A 17684-nucleotide genomic window follows, 5' to 3' on the forward strand; every position below is an offset into this window, starting at 1 on the left:
CGTAGCGCAGCAAACAGGATCATCGCAATGGAAAGTTTGGTCCACGGTTCGGCAAATGGGAAGCCATCCTTACCATTATACGCCTGTCCAAGGATTGGAAGGGGACCCGATAAGAAGGGTAGAATTCTGCATATTTATTATAAATTCTGATGCAGACAATAGAACTTTTTTAACCGACATTTTGTGGACGGACGAGTCAAAGTTTAGTCATGAGGGCATTACACATTTTCATAACCTTCATTTTTGGGCCGAAGAAAATCCCCGTTTAACAAGAGAAACCAGTTTTCAAAGAAAGTTTTCCGTAAATGTGTGGATGGGACTTATTGGCCGGGATGTAATAGGACCACATTTTTTCCCAGACCATTTAAACGGGGATATTTATGAAAATTTTTTACGACATGACCTACAAGATCTTTTTGACGATATTCCTCTCGCCGTTAGAGGACGAATGATATTTCAACATGACGGCTGTCCAGCTCATTTTCGGCGGTCAGTTCGGCAGTTCCTGGATGAACGTTTCCCGAATCGTTCAGGTCCTATTGGACCTGACCTACCAATGTAGGTCAGGTCCAATAGGTTGGCCAGCATGAAGCCCTGACTTAACCCCGCTTGATTATAGCATATGGGGTCAAATGAAAGCACTGGTTTATGCAACCCCAATAATTACCCGGGAAGATCTTATCCAAAGAATAACCAACGCTGCCCAGCAGATCAGGAATACCATAACAACTAGAACAACAAAGACTGAAATGAGAAGGCGCTGCCGAGCCTGTATTCGCAATAGAGGCTCTCATTTTGAACAAGATTTGTGAAGGTAAATACTGATAAATGCGTTAGTTTACAATTTATAATAAAAATACAAAACCATGTCACCTAACTTTTAAGCATTTGTATCCTGTGAGCTAGCTTAGGTAATAAGGAAGTTTTAAGGAAATTTTGAAGAATGTAGCATAATTTTTTTTCAAAAAATATCCACTAGAAAGTGTAGTATTTTATTTAAGAAAAAAAATTACACTTTGCATCGAGAATTTACCTATGGTTACAACTATTTGCGGGACTTTTGCCATTACAAACGTAACACTATTGTGTTGAGCATGTATGCCTTTTAAGCCACTAAGGTCTACATTTTGAAGAAAAACAGAAAAAATTAAATATGTCGAAAACTATCAACTTTTGCATAATACATATTAGGGTTCAATTTACTTCTTACCCCCTCCCCTATCACATCTCCAAAGGAATGTATCGAATTACCAGTAACCCTGTATAGTCGCGTTGTATGTCAATATAATGTTATATGTCAAATATATGTTATTTATTAATTGCATTCTAAATAAACTCCAAATTTCAATGAAATCAGACCAATAGGAAAAAAGTTACGGTAATCACGTGACCCGAAACTCAAATAAATAAATAAATAATTACTTTTATTAAAACAAAAATCTACATAATGAATATATGATCATACAATACCTCATTTCTGTTTTAATGAAGTTTAAGTCTGGCGCAAGTCTAGCTTAAAGCTACTCAACTGAACCAGACATTAGCTAAACTAAAATGTAAAATTAGATAACACAAGAGTTTTACATAAGCTTTTTTTAAGGGATTTACTTAATATGTGCCTATTAGTGTATAAAATTTTCAAAGAAAAAAATGATTGTTGTATAACTTTTCTTAATGTTCTTGAAATCTTAGTTGAATATCGATAACAACCCTGAAGTTTTTAGTACTGTCGATAAAGGTTAATTTCGAATTATTTATAAATATATTTAAATTACTCTTTAAAAACTCACAATTTTTTTTGTTACCAAAAACCATAGCATTAGATTTTTCTGGATGAAGCTTGAAATTGTGATCCTCAGAAAATTGACAAAAAAATTTCTTCTTCATTAATGCATACTTTCATTTCTTTAAAATCTTTTTAATCAAAGCACGTGTAGATCTACGTGTCATCAGCAAAAGCCTGAATCTTACAAATAGGCCAGTAAAACTAAGGTGTTTACATGGGGTAACGCGGAACAAATTTGGGACAAGCTGAAACTTTCAGGATACCTTCTTTAGATGGTCGACAGTGTTTCCTTAAAAATCGCACTAAATCGCATGGGTCGTACTCGCCCAATCGGACTTTAAACTAAAAAATCGCATTTTTTTTATTTCTTTGAAAATATCTCAAAAATTATAAACTATTTAAAAATTTTATAAGAGAGGAAATTTGTTGCCAATAAGCTACAAAACCGCTTTTTGTTTTTAAAAATCGCCTTAAAAACAAAGAATTTATGGGCCTTTAAATATTAGGCCATTACGGCTTGAGCTGCAATTATATCTAAAAATTATAGTATGAACTCTCTCATTATCCTAGCAGTATTTTTGACGAGGTCTCTATGAGGAAAAATACCAAATCTTCACTAATTTCCTATTTTGACAGCAAAGCCAATCCAATTACTAAATTTCCAGAGGGGCAAAAGATCTTTGTTATTGACTGACGGTGGATTTTTACTAAGAAAAGTTATCTGGGATTCGAATGTATTGTACAAGGACATTTTGGACCAATATGTCAAATACGTTAAGTACCATTATACATGTGAGGGTAAAAATAGATGTATAATATTATTTGATGGATATTCTAGTGATCCTCTAAACACTAAATATACTGAACAACAGCGCAGATCTAAAAATATCGGACACGAAATTATGTTTAATCCTGAAAATACGGTAAACACAAGTCAGGCTAATTTCTTAGCTGTATCGTCAAATAAGGAAAAACTTATAAATTATTTAAGACTTTTATTTGCTGAAGCTGGCATTTTAGTTAAACAACCAGAATCAGATGCAGATTATATGATTGCCGTGACCGCAGCAACACAGGCCGAGCAAAGTCAATCTAATGTTTTTGTTGTTGACAAGACACACATTTATTTGTCTTGCTCATTGAACATTGCAAAACACAAATACTGTATTTTTTTAGACCAGGTGTTGCAGGCAAAATGGACAAAATGACAAATATACATATATTAAAATCGAATTTAGATCCTGCAATAGTTAAAAACATATTATTTGTTCATGCAATGTCGAGTTGCGATACCACATCGGCATTCTTTAAAAAGGGCAAAAAAAGTGCTTTAATTGTTTTGTCTAAAAATGAAAAACTTTCTGAAGATTTACTTTAATTTAAAGGGGTATTCACTGATATTGCCTCTTTATTAAAATTAGGAGAAAATTTTATTCTCAAACGGTACGGCAGTAGGAGAAGCCAAAATTAAACTCATTTAGGTATGTAAAATACAATCAGGTAATTGCACGCAAAAAACTGTGTAGTAACTTTGAACTAGCTTCTTTACCCCCGACAACTGAAGCTGCTCAATTACATCTTAAAAGGGTTTACCTTCAGGTGCAGTCATGGTTGGGAAATAATTTAGATCCAAGAGAGTGGGGTTGGGTGGAAAAGGACGGTTACTTAGACTCACAAAGAAACAGTAAGGACATTGCTCCCGATTTTATTATAAAATTATTATTTTGTGGATGCAAGTCAGTATGCTCCAAAACGTGTACCTGCAAAAAGGTAGGAATTAAATGTTCATCAAGCTGTACAATTTGCATTGGACAGTATTGTGACAATGCAACAAATGTGTCTTTTGTTGAAAATGATGAATGTATAGAATAATTTCTTTTTCTTTTATTAAAATTTGTTTTAATAAAGTAAGTATACTTTTTGTTTATGACTGTATGACACGATTACTGTGTTTGGTATCAAATTTAATAAGAAATACAACTGGCCTAACTCTTTAAAAAGTGTCATTTAGGTACCATGCCATACAGACTTTAGTTTTATAGTATGTTTCTGTTTTTTTTTTAATATTATTTGAGATTATTATTAAACGAGTAAGTAGCAGCACATTTTAGCATAGTATTATTTACCTATTTTTGCGTTTAACGCTTTACCTAAAATATTAAATCATACCTAGTCATTTGTATACAATTTTCCACACTGGTTTTTTATGACAACTACCATATTTTTGTTATAAAAAACATCCAATTAATTTGCGTCAGCGTTAATAAAGTCGAATTTACCAAAAGCAGTTTAAGAGTCCAAGCCCAATCGGCCCAATTTTTATAAGCTCATAAATTTTTTTTTGTTTTTAGGCCGATTTTAAAAAACAAAAAACCATTTTGTAGGTATTTTTATTGGCAATAATTTTGTTTTCTTGTAGATTTTTTAAAAAGATAATAGTTTTTTAGATATTTTTGAAAAATAATAAAAAAGCACGTTTTTTTTAGTTTAAAGCCCTATTGGGCGAGTACGGCCCATGCGATTTAGTGCGATTTCTTAGGAAACATTGTCGACAACCTACAGAAGGTATCCTGACAATTTCAGCTTGTCCCAAATTTGTTCCGGGTTGGACCCATAGTTTTACTGGCCTAAAAAGTTCAATGATTTAAATATGAAGTATAAATAAGGAACATTAAGGGGCCCAAAATTGACCCCTGGGAAACGCCAGATGATATAGCTGCTCTATCAGAAAAAAATATTATTACATCACATCGATTGGAATATGTTGGATAGATATGATTTTATAAGCATACAAGATTCCTTGTAAAATCCATAATATTGTAATTTGGCCACCAACAGATCGTGATTTACAGTGTCAAATGCCTCCAAAAGTCGATCAACATCAAAATCGTATTAATTTTTTTTTATCTTGTCCTCTAAATATATCATCCAGTACATTTATCAAAGCTACCGATGTGTCATAACCCTTTCTAAAACCACAATGGGTGTTAGGAATAATGTTATTTTTCATACAATATTATTATACAATTCAAAAAAAACTTCAAATATGTGATTTCTCCTATAAAACTGTCTTTTCGCCGAAAAACTTTTTTATGAAAATTATCTTTTAGCCTCTGGACCAGTTTGAATTTTTTTTTATCGCTTATAAATACTCACCCTGTATGCGGATCTGGCCCAAAAAGTATACAGTTCTTAAGCCCCGAGGAGCCCTTATATCCTACCTCCTGACTATTTCGGCGACTGTATTTTTTGATGAACGTTAATTGAATATATTCCGAGCTATGAACAGAACAAGTTGTGTCTAATTAATAAGGGCACGTAGTGCTATCCCCGAACCTGTCCTGATGGGAATAACCCAACATTACATGGCGACCCTGCCAGTCCCTACGTGCCGCGCTAAATTTTAAAAATTTGTCAAAAAGAAAAATTAATGTGAAAAGTGGACAAGTGATCAAACAACAATGGGAAAAGGCCAGTCGAAAGAAAAGGAGGAAATAATAATCGCACAGTCAGGAAATAGTGGAGGTACAACGGCTAATGGAAGTACAAGTACTGGGCTTTCCTTAATTGAAGTTGTGGCTGTAGCAGCATTAGTATTAGCCATTGGCTGGTACTGTCTTAAAAGGTCAAGAAGAGCACTGCCAGCAGATCGCGTAAGAAGGTAAAACTGGTTGTTCCACACCGGAGCCAGCACCGAGGGAACGTTCCTAGCAGTTACGCAATGCGGCTAGGGCGCAACAACCCCCACGGGATAAGTTGGAACTTCAAGAGCAGGAAGATGAACAGCATAAAACGTTTAGTAAGCTAATTTTTATTACTAGTAGATTTTTTTTCCTCTTAATTATTATAATTTTAATTAGTATGTAGAAGTTTTAGGACAAATGAGCGCAGAATTGATTGAGCTTTTAGATAGAATTACACAATTTAAACTTAATTTAAGAAAAGAACCTCAGGTTCGTAGAGAATCAGTAGATAGGAATAAAAAGTTACAAGAGGAGCTTAAGGGTTTAGAAAATAAGTATGAGGAAATAAAACATAACTTTAATAAGGGCGTTCATGATAATCAAGTAGTAGTAGATGTTAAAAGAATAGTTACAGATATTAAATCTAATTTTAGTTTGTGTAGGGAGTCTCTATTAACTAGATTAAAGGAAATTGACAAAAATAAGTTATCGATAGATAGTAAATTTGACACTGAAGAAATATTTGTACAAGAACCTTTAAACATGGCTGAAAAATTTGATTTAAGAACAGCTTGTTCATTATTACCGAACATGGCGATACTGACGCTACCACCAAACAGCTCATCGATGGTATTCGAACTTTATAATGAAATGTTAGATAATAATGGAAAAGATATGTTAATTAAATATTTTTTAAAAGTTAAACTATCTCAAAATGCCAAACTAAGATTAAAATCACGCAACGGTAAACGAGTTAGTTAGGGACATTAAGATTCATTTACTTACTAAGCAGTCGGCTACTGCTCTAACAACTTCATTAGTTAATGCAAGACAAGAAAATAAGACTATACAGGAATATGTATGCTAGATCTTACTTTATCTCAGGCAGTTGATGAAAATTCTGTACCCATTCTAAAGCAAGTTAATGAAAAAACCGCTATTAACTCTTTTACAAACGGCTTAAGAAATCGCGATTTAAGAACCATAGTTAAGGCCAGAAATTATGCAACTTTAAGGGATGCAATAGATGGTGCGTTAAATGAAGATATAATCAAATCGCCGCCAGACGTGTCCGGAAATCTTTTTCATTTAAGGGGGCAGAATCATAGGCGTTCTCCAAATCATTCAAACTCTCGAGGGAGAGGTTATCAAAATTTCTATAGAGGTAGACCTAATAATCGCGCAATTTTTAATAGATACAATAACAACAATTTTAAAAGCAATAACAACTTTACATATAATAATATCAATAATAATGAGACTCGAGGTCGAGGATATTTTGCAAATCGCCGACCCTTGCGAAATTCTTGTTATAGGCGTCACCGTGCACCCTCGGGTAATGGAGTGTATATTGCTGAAAATGCACCAGATTCCGCCGGTAGTAGTAATAGTACTAATAGTAATAGTACGAACGTAAATAATGGGTTCAAGGAAAATGAAGAAAAGACGTTTTTTCGATTATAATAATGTAAATAGTATGAATGGCTTAAATTACATTAGTGTAAAATATGGTATGAATGAAATTTTACTTATGAGTGATACGGGTGCGAGTGTAAGTTGCTTATTTTCTAGATATCTTTCAAAAAGCGATATTTTAAAGAGTTCAAATAAAATGCGAATAAATAAAGCAGAAATTTTATTAAATGTGAATGATGAAAATATAAGTCATGAGTTCACTATAATAGAAGCTTTTGATGACACTATACATGGTATGCTAGGATCAGATCTTTTTACAAAATTTAATGCTATTATTAATTATGAAGATTTTATCATTTCATTTTGCCACAATGGAAAACAACATACTTTACCATTGCAATCTAAAAATAACCATTGCTATACAATTATTCCACCAAGATGTGAAATAATAAAATATTGTTTTACAAGTATGATAATTGAATGTTTAATTTTAAATGAAGAAGTATGCGATGGAGTAATTGTAGCAAGTGCTATTGTAAAACCAGAAGATAATAAAATTCCAGTAAGGTTTTTAAATGTTAATGAAATAGAAATAAAATTAAAAAATGTTCACCCCACAGTTCAGAGTTTAGAGAATTACGATACAATTAAATTTAAAACTCAATCTATTTCGGTTGAAAGGGTTGAAAAAATTTTAAACTTAATTGATAGAAAATCATTAAATTCACGGGAAAAATTATCAATGGATAAGATTTCTGCTAAGTATGCAGACGTATTTCATCTTGAAAATGAACGTCTATCTGTTACAAACCTCTACCAACAAAAAATACATTTAAAAGAGGGCGCTACTCCAGTTTTTGTAAAGCCATATCGGCTTCCTGACGCTCAAAAACAAGAAATAAAACTTCACGTTGATAAGATGTTATGAGATGGAATTATCGAAGAAGCTTGTTCCGAGGGGAATTCACCACTTCTTTTATAGTTCCAAAAAAGCAAGATAAAAACGGAAATAAAAAGTTTAAGGTTGTCATAGACTACCGACTTCTAAATAAACAAATTAAGGACGAAAAATGTCCACTGCCAAATATAACAGAAGTTTTGGATTCCTTATCAGGTGCAGTCTATTTTTCTCATTTAGATTTCGCACAGGCATATTACCAATGTGAATTGCATCCAGAGAGTATGACAAAGGAATTTTTGACTTTAACTCGGTACCGCTCGCTTTGTGGGTACCGGAAAAAAAAGATTGTTAACAGATCCATAATTCTCAATGTATTGAGATTATGGATCATATATGACACATGTCAAATTTCATCGTTTCGCTACCCATACAGCCAAATATATGAATTTTTATATCCCAATAAACATGGACTTCCGTGTTCTAGGTGAGGCCCATATACAGGGTGTCCCGAAAGTAATGGGACATAGAACAACAGTAGATTTCTTACGTCAAAATAATGAGGTCAACTTGCCTTATCCTAACTTTAATAGTAACTGAAATACGGGGTGTCAAAGTATTATTTGATTTATCATTTTTTTCTCATAGGTCCTGAACCAATTGACATGAAATTTAAAACATACGAGTCTTTTAAAAAGAAAAAGAAAATTTCGTATACCTACAATTTTCGTGTTTTCGGTAGAGGCCGCTCGTTGCGTTAGTTTTTACGTTTTTAGAACCCCTAACTTTTTTTCAGCCCTGTATATCGGTTTAAAAAGTATCAAAATAATTTTTTTTTTATTTTACATAAAAAATTTATAAATTTTTACAACCATTTTCGACATAATTATCATTTTTCAAAAAAATTTTTAAAATAATATTTATTTACTACTTTATTTAAATCGCATCTTTGGCAGTTGGCGTTGGAGACAAGTGTTTGTATTATTTATATCAAACTTTTTGAATGTCATATAAAACTTTAAAAACGAGTAAAAAAGTTTTTCTCCTGAGTTTAATCATTTTAAGTAATGCCTAGGCATAATTTGTTTACCAATTTGGAGATGGAAATATTTCCAGACAGACAACAACCAAACCATAAATTATTCCAAAGAATTTATAGCCGACTAGGAGAAACTGGATCATTTCGGCCAAAAATGCCTGTTTTGGGCAGAAAATCCCGGGTTAAGTACTGACGAATAGCGGCAGCTACGGGTGTAAGCAAATCATGTGTTGGTAAAGTACTTCAGAAAGAAGGCCTCTATCCATACCACTTTACACCAGTTCAGTGTTTGATCCCACCAGATTTAGCAGCCAGAATGCAGTTTTTTCGTAATGTTTCAAAATATGCAAAACGCAGATCCAATGATTATTAGCAGAGTGTTATTCACAGACGAGGCTACATTTACTAGACGTCGCGGCGTTTTTAACTTTAGAAATGCTTATATGTGGGATACTGAAAACCTCCATTCAGTTATCAGTCGTCATTTCCAGCATGAATTTAAAGTTAACATTTGGTGTGGTATTATTGGAAACCATATTATTGGCCCCCATGAACTACCACTTAATTTGAACGGAGACTTTTGCTTAAATTTCTTACGAAATGAACTTGGAGGTGTTTTAGAAGATGAATTAAAGAACAATTAAATGTTAGGCAGAACATGTATTTTATGCAAGATGGGACCAGCGCATTTTTCAATATTAAAAAAGGAAATTATTTTGTTACTTTTCAAACCTATATACGGAGCTGCAAAAAAGTTAGGGGAATTCTAAAAAGTAAAAACTAACACAACGAGCGCCCTCTACCGAAAACTGTATACGAAACTTTATTTTTCTTTTAGACTCGTATGTTCTAAATTTCATATCAGTTTGTCATTTGGTTCAGGACCTATAAAAAAAACGATAAATCAAATAATTCTTTGACACCCTGTATTTCAGTTACTATTGAAATGACTAGCATAAGGCAAGTTGACCTCAATCACAATATTTTGGCGGAAGGAATCTACTGTTGTTATATGTCCCATTACTTTCGGGACATCCTGTATAGCCGATAACGCTCCTATAAACAAAGTAACTACAATATACAAATATATGAGCGTACCAAAAAGGGGCTTACGTGCGAAAACAATTCGAAAAGGTAAACAATTCTTTTCTTCAGTTTCTCGTTGGTTGTCTCCTCTTCTTTATGTGACTGGTGACATAGAGAGAAATGTGATATACAGGGTGACGCGCCGAAAACGTTTCACCCCAAATTTCTCCGAGATTGCGTAATAAATCAAAAAACGCTCGCACCCATCGATTTTTGATTTTAGGGGGACAAACTAATCTTGCATTTATAAACACTTACCATCAACCCCTACGCGGGGATGACAGCTACCCTTGAAATCTGAAATGGGAATAGGGATCGTATTTTAAGCCTGAAGAAAACCCATAAGAAGTCCTAAGATAAGGACTGTCCTCGAAAAATTTCGAAACAAGAACTCAAAATTTTAAGAGAAAATTAAAGCACTTTCTGGTGGCTGCACTCAAAAAAGAGACGATCTAACCATCGATATGGCTTCCTCTAAATATCAAGTTCGCCAACATTGAACTTTGGAATCTTTTTTTTCTACATACCCAAAAACCACAAATAACAACTATGTTTTCAAAATAAAATACTGTTCGAAATAAAGTAATGACACGAGTGCACTCGTTTAATTTCCAACCTACTCCGAAAATATTCACATTGCCAACAAGATAGTCAAGATAAAAGGACACAGGATCTCAAACAAATTTTGAAAACTGATAAATATTGGAGAAAGTTTTGTCACAAGATCTAACAAATCTAGATTGGCGAATTTTGTATTAAGAACCCTAAAGAATTCAATTTCTGGTTGTACTGGCTCTTACTATTAGTTAAATAGCAAGAACCAGTACAATTAAACATAAAGTATAAAGCAAACATACAATTGTGCAGTAGAAGTATCCATGTTAGGTTCCTACTATTTGGTGAACCAACTATTTATTATAAAATTAAAAAGAATAAAACTGTACAAACCGCAATAAAAATAATGTCAATCCCATCTCAACCCAACCCAATCTGCAACGGCAACTGTATTGCCGGGTTTTCACCAAGCGGACAGGACAAGAACAAAACACCCACTCGGTCCGTTTGTGACAGTTCACGAATTGTTTGCGATTTGTTCTGGAATATTTTTGATGTTTTCAGAACTTTTTAGTCCGCGATCAAAGTTTTTACGAACACTGTTCAGAGTTCAAGTCAATTACATTCCTGCATCGCCCCGTCGACAGCACCGCCGCGAGCCCAGGCGAAGAACGCCAGAACACTCTCGACTGTGAACCGTGCACACAGACATTTTTTTTCTTGTATTTTAATTTAAGCGATTTCTTTTTTTTTTTGTAAAATAAACGTGAATATATCAAATTTTAAAGTAACAGTGAATCATTCCACTATACATATATTTGGTCCTTCGAAGCACGGATGGATATGGCAGGAAATATCCATTAAAACATCATCAAATCCAATACGAATTTCGACGTTCATACGATATACGCCATTGCGAAGCCGAAGCACAGCGGTTGCGTTTGCCTTGAGAGGTGCGAAAGAGACGAGACGACATTCTGACACTGCAACGTTACGAAATAAATACCAGGAGAGCGGGGTGAGTTGTTCCAGTATCCTTTTATATTTCCTATATTTTTTCTCCATTTTTTAAGTATTGCTTATACGTTAAGAATAATAATTATATGTGTTTTATTTAGTGTTAAAGTAAGTTATCCGTTTTATGTCCATTTAAAAACATATATTTTAGTTATCGATTTCTTGTTTTAAATACATAGATATAATTTGGCTTTCCATTTAAATTCAAGAGTGTATACATACATATAAAATGTCTGAGGAAGCTCTTAAGGCTTTAATAGAAAAACGGCCTTTCATAAAGGCTTAATTAACATTATTCGAGAAATATGTTGCAACATTTACAGACTTGGAGATTGACACTCTTGACAGGGCGAATTTGAAAAAAAAATTTGAATTGGAGCAACGCACGATAGGCGCGGAATCAATTTTACAGGCTTTTTATGAAATTCAAAACGAAATCGAGTATAGTATAGTACAGACGAACAAAAACTGCAACATCAAATAAACGAACGCAAATCATTCGAAAACAAATTTTATTCAGTTTCAGCAAATGCTAAATTAATTCTAGAAGAACTTACAAAAAATAAAGTTCCGGAAAATTCAAGTTTGCTTATTCTTTCGACTGTTCCTCGCCTTGAAGGTGTTAAGCCGCCTGAAATAGGATTACCCAAATTTGACGGTTCACACGAAAATTGGATGGAATTTCGAAACATGTTTGACTCGTTAATTAATACTAATACCCAATTAGATAGCATTCAAAGTTCCATTATCTGCGCGCCTTATTAATCGGTTCGGCTCCCCAAGTCATTCATTCCATTGAATTTACTTCAAATAATTATTTAACAGCGTGGCAAACATTATGCGATCGATTCAATAATAAACAGTTACTTATTCAAAATCATATTCGAGCCATGTTTAATATGGAAAGTATATCAACTCCAACAGCATAAAAAATACGATTTTTATATGAAAATCCCTTTAAACATTTGAGTATTCTCTCGCAGTTAGGAGAACCCACGAATAATTGGGATACGTTATTAATTTACATTATTGTCGGCAAATTAAACAAACATACGGCCCAAGAATGGGAAAACAGAAATTTAATATGAATACGGTTACAATAAACGATTTTAAAGATTTTTGAGCGAAACGTGTTTTGTATTAGAAAAAATTACCTCGGATATACCGGACACATTAATCGATACTGAATAATTTAATATACCGTGTATTTTATATATACAATTAGCCGATCCCGAATTTTTTATATTCCAAAAAATTGACATTTTAATCGGGGCTGATGCTTTCTGAAATTTGTTAAGTAATGGACAAATAAATTTAGGTTTACGATCTGCTATGCTTCAAAATATAAAATTCGGATGGATTGTTACCGGGTCCTTTTTAATGCCTTCTAATAAATATCCCATTAAATCGAAATGTAACTTAATTGCAAACGAGTCAGTTCAAAATCAGTTACGTAAATTTTGGGAAATCGAGGAAGTCGATAATCAAAAGATATGGTCTCTTGAGGAGAATGCATGCAAAGAGCATTTTATAAAAAACTTATTAGTTACCGAAAATGGTAGATTTATGGTATCCCTACCACTCAAAGAATCGCCAAAACTGTTAGGAGATTCACGTAATTATTGCAATGAAGTGGTTTTTGTCGCTTGAGCGGCCTCTTATATCAAACGAAACATTGCGTGAATTATATACAGATTTTCTAACGGAATACGAGGCTTTAGGTCATATGACTGAGTTATTGAGGATGACGATCGTGATTTGTCCGATTCGGTAGATTATTGTATGCCCCATCATGGCGTGTTTAAACAGTCTGATTTATCCACAAAATTACGGGTAGTTTTTAATGCGTCTGCCCCTACGTCTATTGGAATTTCTCTCAATGACCTCCAAATGACCGGTCCTATTATACAACGCGATCTTTTATCCATTTTACTTGATTTTCGAATGCGATCAATAGTTATATCTAGCGACATAAAAATTATGTATAGGCAAGTTCTTGTAAGTCCTGAGGATCGAAAACTACAAAGGATTCTATGGCGTACATCACCAAACGAAACCATTAAAACTTACCTACGAATTAAATACAGTTACTTATAGTACAACAGCTGCATCGTTTTTACCAATTCGTTGTTTACATCAAGTGGCCATTGAATGCGAAAACGAGCATCCTGTTGTAGCAAATATCATTCGAAATAAACGTGTACGTTGATGATCGTTTGGCGTCAGTGGATTCTGAGGAAGACGCTAAGTACATTGTCGAAAACATTTCAAAAATTTCATTCAAACACGGGTTTGAACTTAGAAAATGGAAAAGTAACAAAAAAAAACGTTTCATTAGGCAATCATTCAGATTCAAATGTATGTAATAATTTATAAAAAAAGGTTGACGCGTACCAACCGGTATATGCACCTTTAGAATACTTCTAAAAAAGTGTGGACAGTGGAGGAAACCGCCAATTTAACTGAGGGCTACCAAAATTTTAGAAGTTTATGGGAAGCTAAACACCCAGACTATAAAAACAGAATTAAAAAAAAAGAATGCCTTGATGGAACTAAGAAATATGTGTAACGTGCCCGAAGTTGAGCGAAAGTTGGCCAACATTAAAGGTCGGGGCACACATATCCGTACCGAGACCGCACCGTGCCCGCAGCGTAGCTCGGCCGTATCTCGGTGCGTTATCTCCCAAAACACACATCTCCGACACACGGCCGCATCCCGCATCGCATTGGACGGTCACGACGCACTTCAAAGTATTCAGTTTTGATTGAAACTTAATTGGGTTGGTACATTAAATTTATTTCAAAGAAAAATGTTCTCGAAATTTGGTAATGATCAACAAATACAGCATTCGCAATACGAGAACAACTAAAAGATTTCTTTAGTTCTGTAGAGGGCAGCGTAGATTGGCAGGAAAATACAGCCCTGGCAATTTAAATAATTTAATTAATGGATCATATTTGCCAGTTTTTTTAGATGTTGCATCTTTTTCGCTAAAATGTAGTAAATAAAATCTAAATCGTATCAAATTCATGTTTTTTTACTAGTTATTTGGTTTCTTCGCCGTAAAAAAATATTTTCTAAGACGAAAATCCCAAACAACTAATATATAATCTAGTGGTAAAAATATTGGTAATTAAACTTTGTAACCTTTTCTTATGTAAATTTAAAAACTAAATAAAAACCTAGTATATTGAGTAATTGGAATTTGCGTATACAACTATCGTTACGAGTTATTTAAGTAAAAATCAAATTAAAATTTTTGAATAAAAACTTTAACTTGAAGAAGTTTTATTTCGAAAAATTAATTAATATTTTTTTATGCATATAGAAGTACCAACCTTAGTTAATTTTAGTACTAAATAGTACTATATTTCATTGTTTATCTCCGGAATTACGTATATGTTCCAAATTTCACCAAAATCGGACAACTAGAAGTTGCTCACATTTGAGTTTCAAGATTTGCACCGAACATACATAGTTAGTTACATATGTACATACATACATTGCAAGTTAAATAAAAGCTTTTCAAAAAACTGCATGTCTCCTATCCTAAAATATGAATTAGAACATTTTCTAGGTCATTTTTTTACACCTGATCTTACACACCACTTCAAATATCAACCTCAATCTTCGTTTGGTTTTTGTAAAATGGGCTGTAATGCATTTTAGAAAAAAGAATCAATTTCACGGTGTATAAAATAATTACAACTGGAACAAACTATAATAGCCGCTTACTAAAACAAATTCGCTCATCTAGACAACCGGATGTTGCCAAAATCTACCTAATATACTACAAATTATTTAACAATTTTTCGATTTAAATTTATTAAAAATATGTTTTATAAATTTAGACCCACCTTTTATGTTCAATTCCAAATAAATTTTCTTTCACACTCTGTCCTTATAATCTGTATTCCTATATTTTTCATTTTCTTAATCATACAGTGATAGAAACTTCCTTACTTCCTCTATTAACCTTTCAATTTCCATTTTGAATAGCTAAATTTTATTGCTCGTTCGAGACCGTACAACGCACCGTCACCGTTGAAAATTAAACAAAACTATTCCCACTCGTCACGGATGCGGTGCATGCTACATGCTCGGGCACGGTGCGCTGATGTTAAGACTTCGCCATATGATTACTATAGTGTTGTTGACAACCGAGACACGGCCGAGCTGCGCTGCGGGCACGGTGCGTCCTCGATACGGATATGTGTGCCCCGACCTTAATTCGCGGTATCGTAGAGAGAGGCGTAATAATAAAAAATATAAAAAGTCTGGAGCGGCTTCTTTTTTCCGTTCTAAATGGTTTGGGTATAATTTGATGACTTTCCTCCGAGACAAAAATAAACCAACAACTACAGAAGAGAGTGGTCGTGATGAAAACAATTTTTGATATAGATGGTACCGAAACTTTAAATAAATACATTAAACGGTGGTACAAATCTCCTGTTGCTAGAAATCTCAATGTAATGGCAAAACGACCCACTGCTGGGATAGAGTCTCTGTAGTTGTAGCTGTAGTATTGCTTTTGCTAAAGATAGGGACAATTAAACAAAATAGATTTTTAAAATCTGTGCTTGACATTCTTAAAAAGTTCTAACACATTTTCACAAATGCCGTGTGCGGTGTCGCGATGTAAACTGAATAAAACTTAAACAGGACATAAACAGTTTTTATTGATTTCAGTTCGTTGCTGGTGTAAACAAAAAGTCCGTTGGGACACAACTGTTTTGAAATAATTTCAAAACAAAACTGTTCGAATTTTCTGTTCCAACGTATTTTATTCTTGTCGTGTCCGCTTGGTGGAAACACGGCATATCAGTGCATAAATTAGAGCGAATAGGGATTTAGGACAAAAGATTTACCTGATTGAATCTGCATGTGATACTTGTAAATATTCTCAGTAGACTCGACCACGCCCTGCGTAAGGTTCAAACTACGCCCCCTCACGCCTCCTGATTCTTTTGTTTTCGGGGACCACCAATTAACGAGGTTTCCTACTATGGGCACGTGACGGATGATGCCCTCTTGCCACAGTCGTTCTTCGTTTTCCTTTTGGAGGTCTTTGGTAACAGTTTCAATACCTAAAAAGAAGTTAAATTTGTTTTCTAAAATATGTTGGGTTACTCTGAAGTTTCTGTTCGCCTTTTTACTGTAATTGGAAGATAATAATAACGTTTATTAATTCCCAATACAATAAATAATAATAATATAATCATCTTAACAATTACGTAGGGGCTGTTGAAGCCACGAAGTAAACTGTTTATTTTTTTTTTATAATTATATAAAAAGGAATATATTTACAAAATAAAGAGGGAGAAAGAGAGAGATAACAGTAAGAGAGACCGAAAGAAAAGAAGAGATGACACTATAAATGCAGCGCTACGTCACATATTGTATAATTAAATAGGTTACATATTAAACAAACATTTTTTTCCAAATTGAATTTCTAAATGAGCGGACTGACAATATTAAATCACTAATTTTATACTTATTTATCAGCTTGGCAGCATTATAGGAAAAAGATGATTTAGAAATTTCCTCATGATGTCTTGGAATGTCAACAATATATCTTTGTCTTAGCTTTACATGATGTGCTGAAGTTCTTAGTTTAATTTTATTAAAAAGATAGTGAGGGGTACGATTTTTTAAAATTTTATAATAAAAAGAAACTGAATGTAGCTCTTCTCTACGTCTTGCCATATCTAACCATTTTACATCTTTAGGCTTATAAGTAATGCTGCTGCGTCTTCGTATACCAAAAATAAATCTTAGACAGGAGTTTGGCAGAACTTTAATTCGACGTTTTGTTTCATTATCCAGGCATGGGCCATAAATTGAGTCATAAAAGTTAAAGTGAGATAAGACTAAGGATTTGCATAATGTTTTTTTTGTTGTTTGATTTAAATAATGTCTGTGTGGAAGTATTTTTAGGGTTGAATAGGCTATTTTAAGTTTTGTAGTGATGTGTTCTTTAAATCGTAATTTATGATCTATAATTAGACCCAAGTTTTTTGCACTATCTTTAATTGTTATCTTTTCATTTCCTATTTTTAAGTGTACATCATTAACTATATTGGTGCGGTGAATGTCACTGGCAAAGACAATTGCTACGGATTTGTACTACCAATCAAATCACTCATTTAAACAAAAATTAGCAACCTAAAATCCGCGCAATAGCCTTATCTCATTCCAGTTTT

The 17684-nt window shown here is 33.5% G+C and overlaps 1 protein-coding gene across 1 annotated transcript in view; it reads right to left on the minus strand.

Annotated features, from left to right (window-relative positions):
- LOC126737387 (pyridoxal-dependent decarboxylase domain-containing protein 1) overlaps positions 1-17684 on the minus strand; it is a 70740-nt gene that overhangs the window by 1960 nt on the left and 51096 nt on the right. The window contains exon 11 of the mRNA XM_050442270.1: positions 16350-16568. Within this exon, the coding sequence (XP_050298227.1) occupies positions 16350-16568 (219 nt within the window). The remainder of the gene's footprint in view (positions 1-16349; positions 16569-17684) is intronic.

This window comes from Anthonomus grandis, chromosome 6 (assembly GCF_022605725.1).
Source record: "Anthonomus grandis grandis chromosome 6, icAntGran1.3, whole genome shotgun sequence".
Lineage (NCBI taxonomy): Eukaryota > Metazoa > Arthropoda > Insecta > Coleoptera > Curculionidae > Anthonomus > Anthonomus grandis.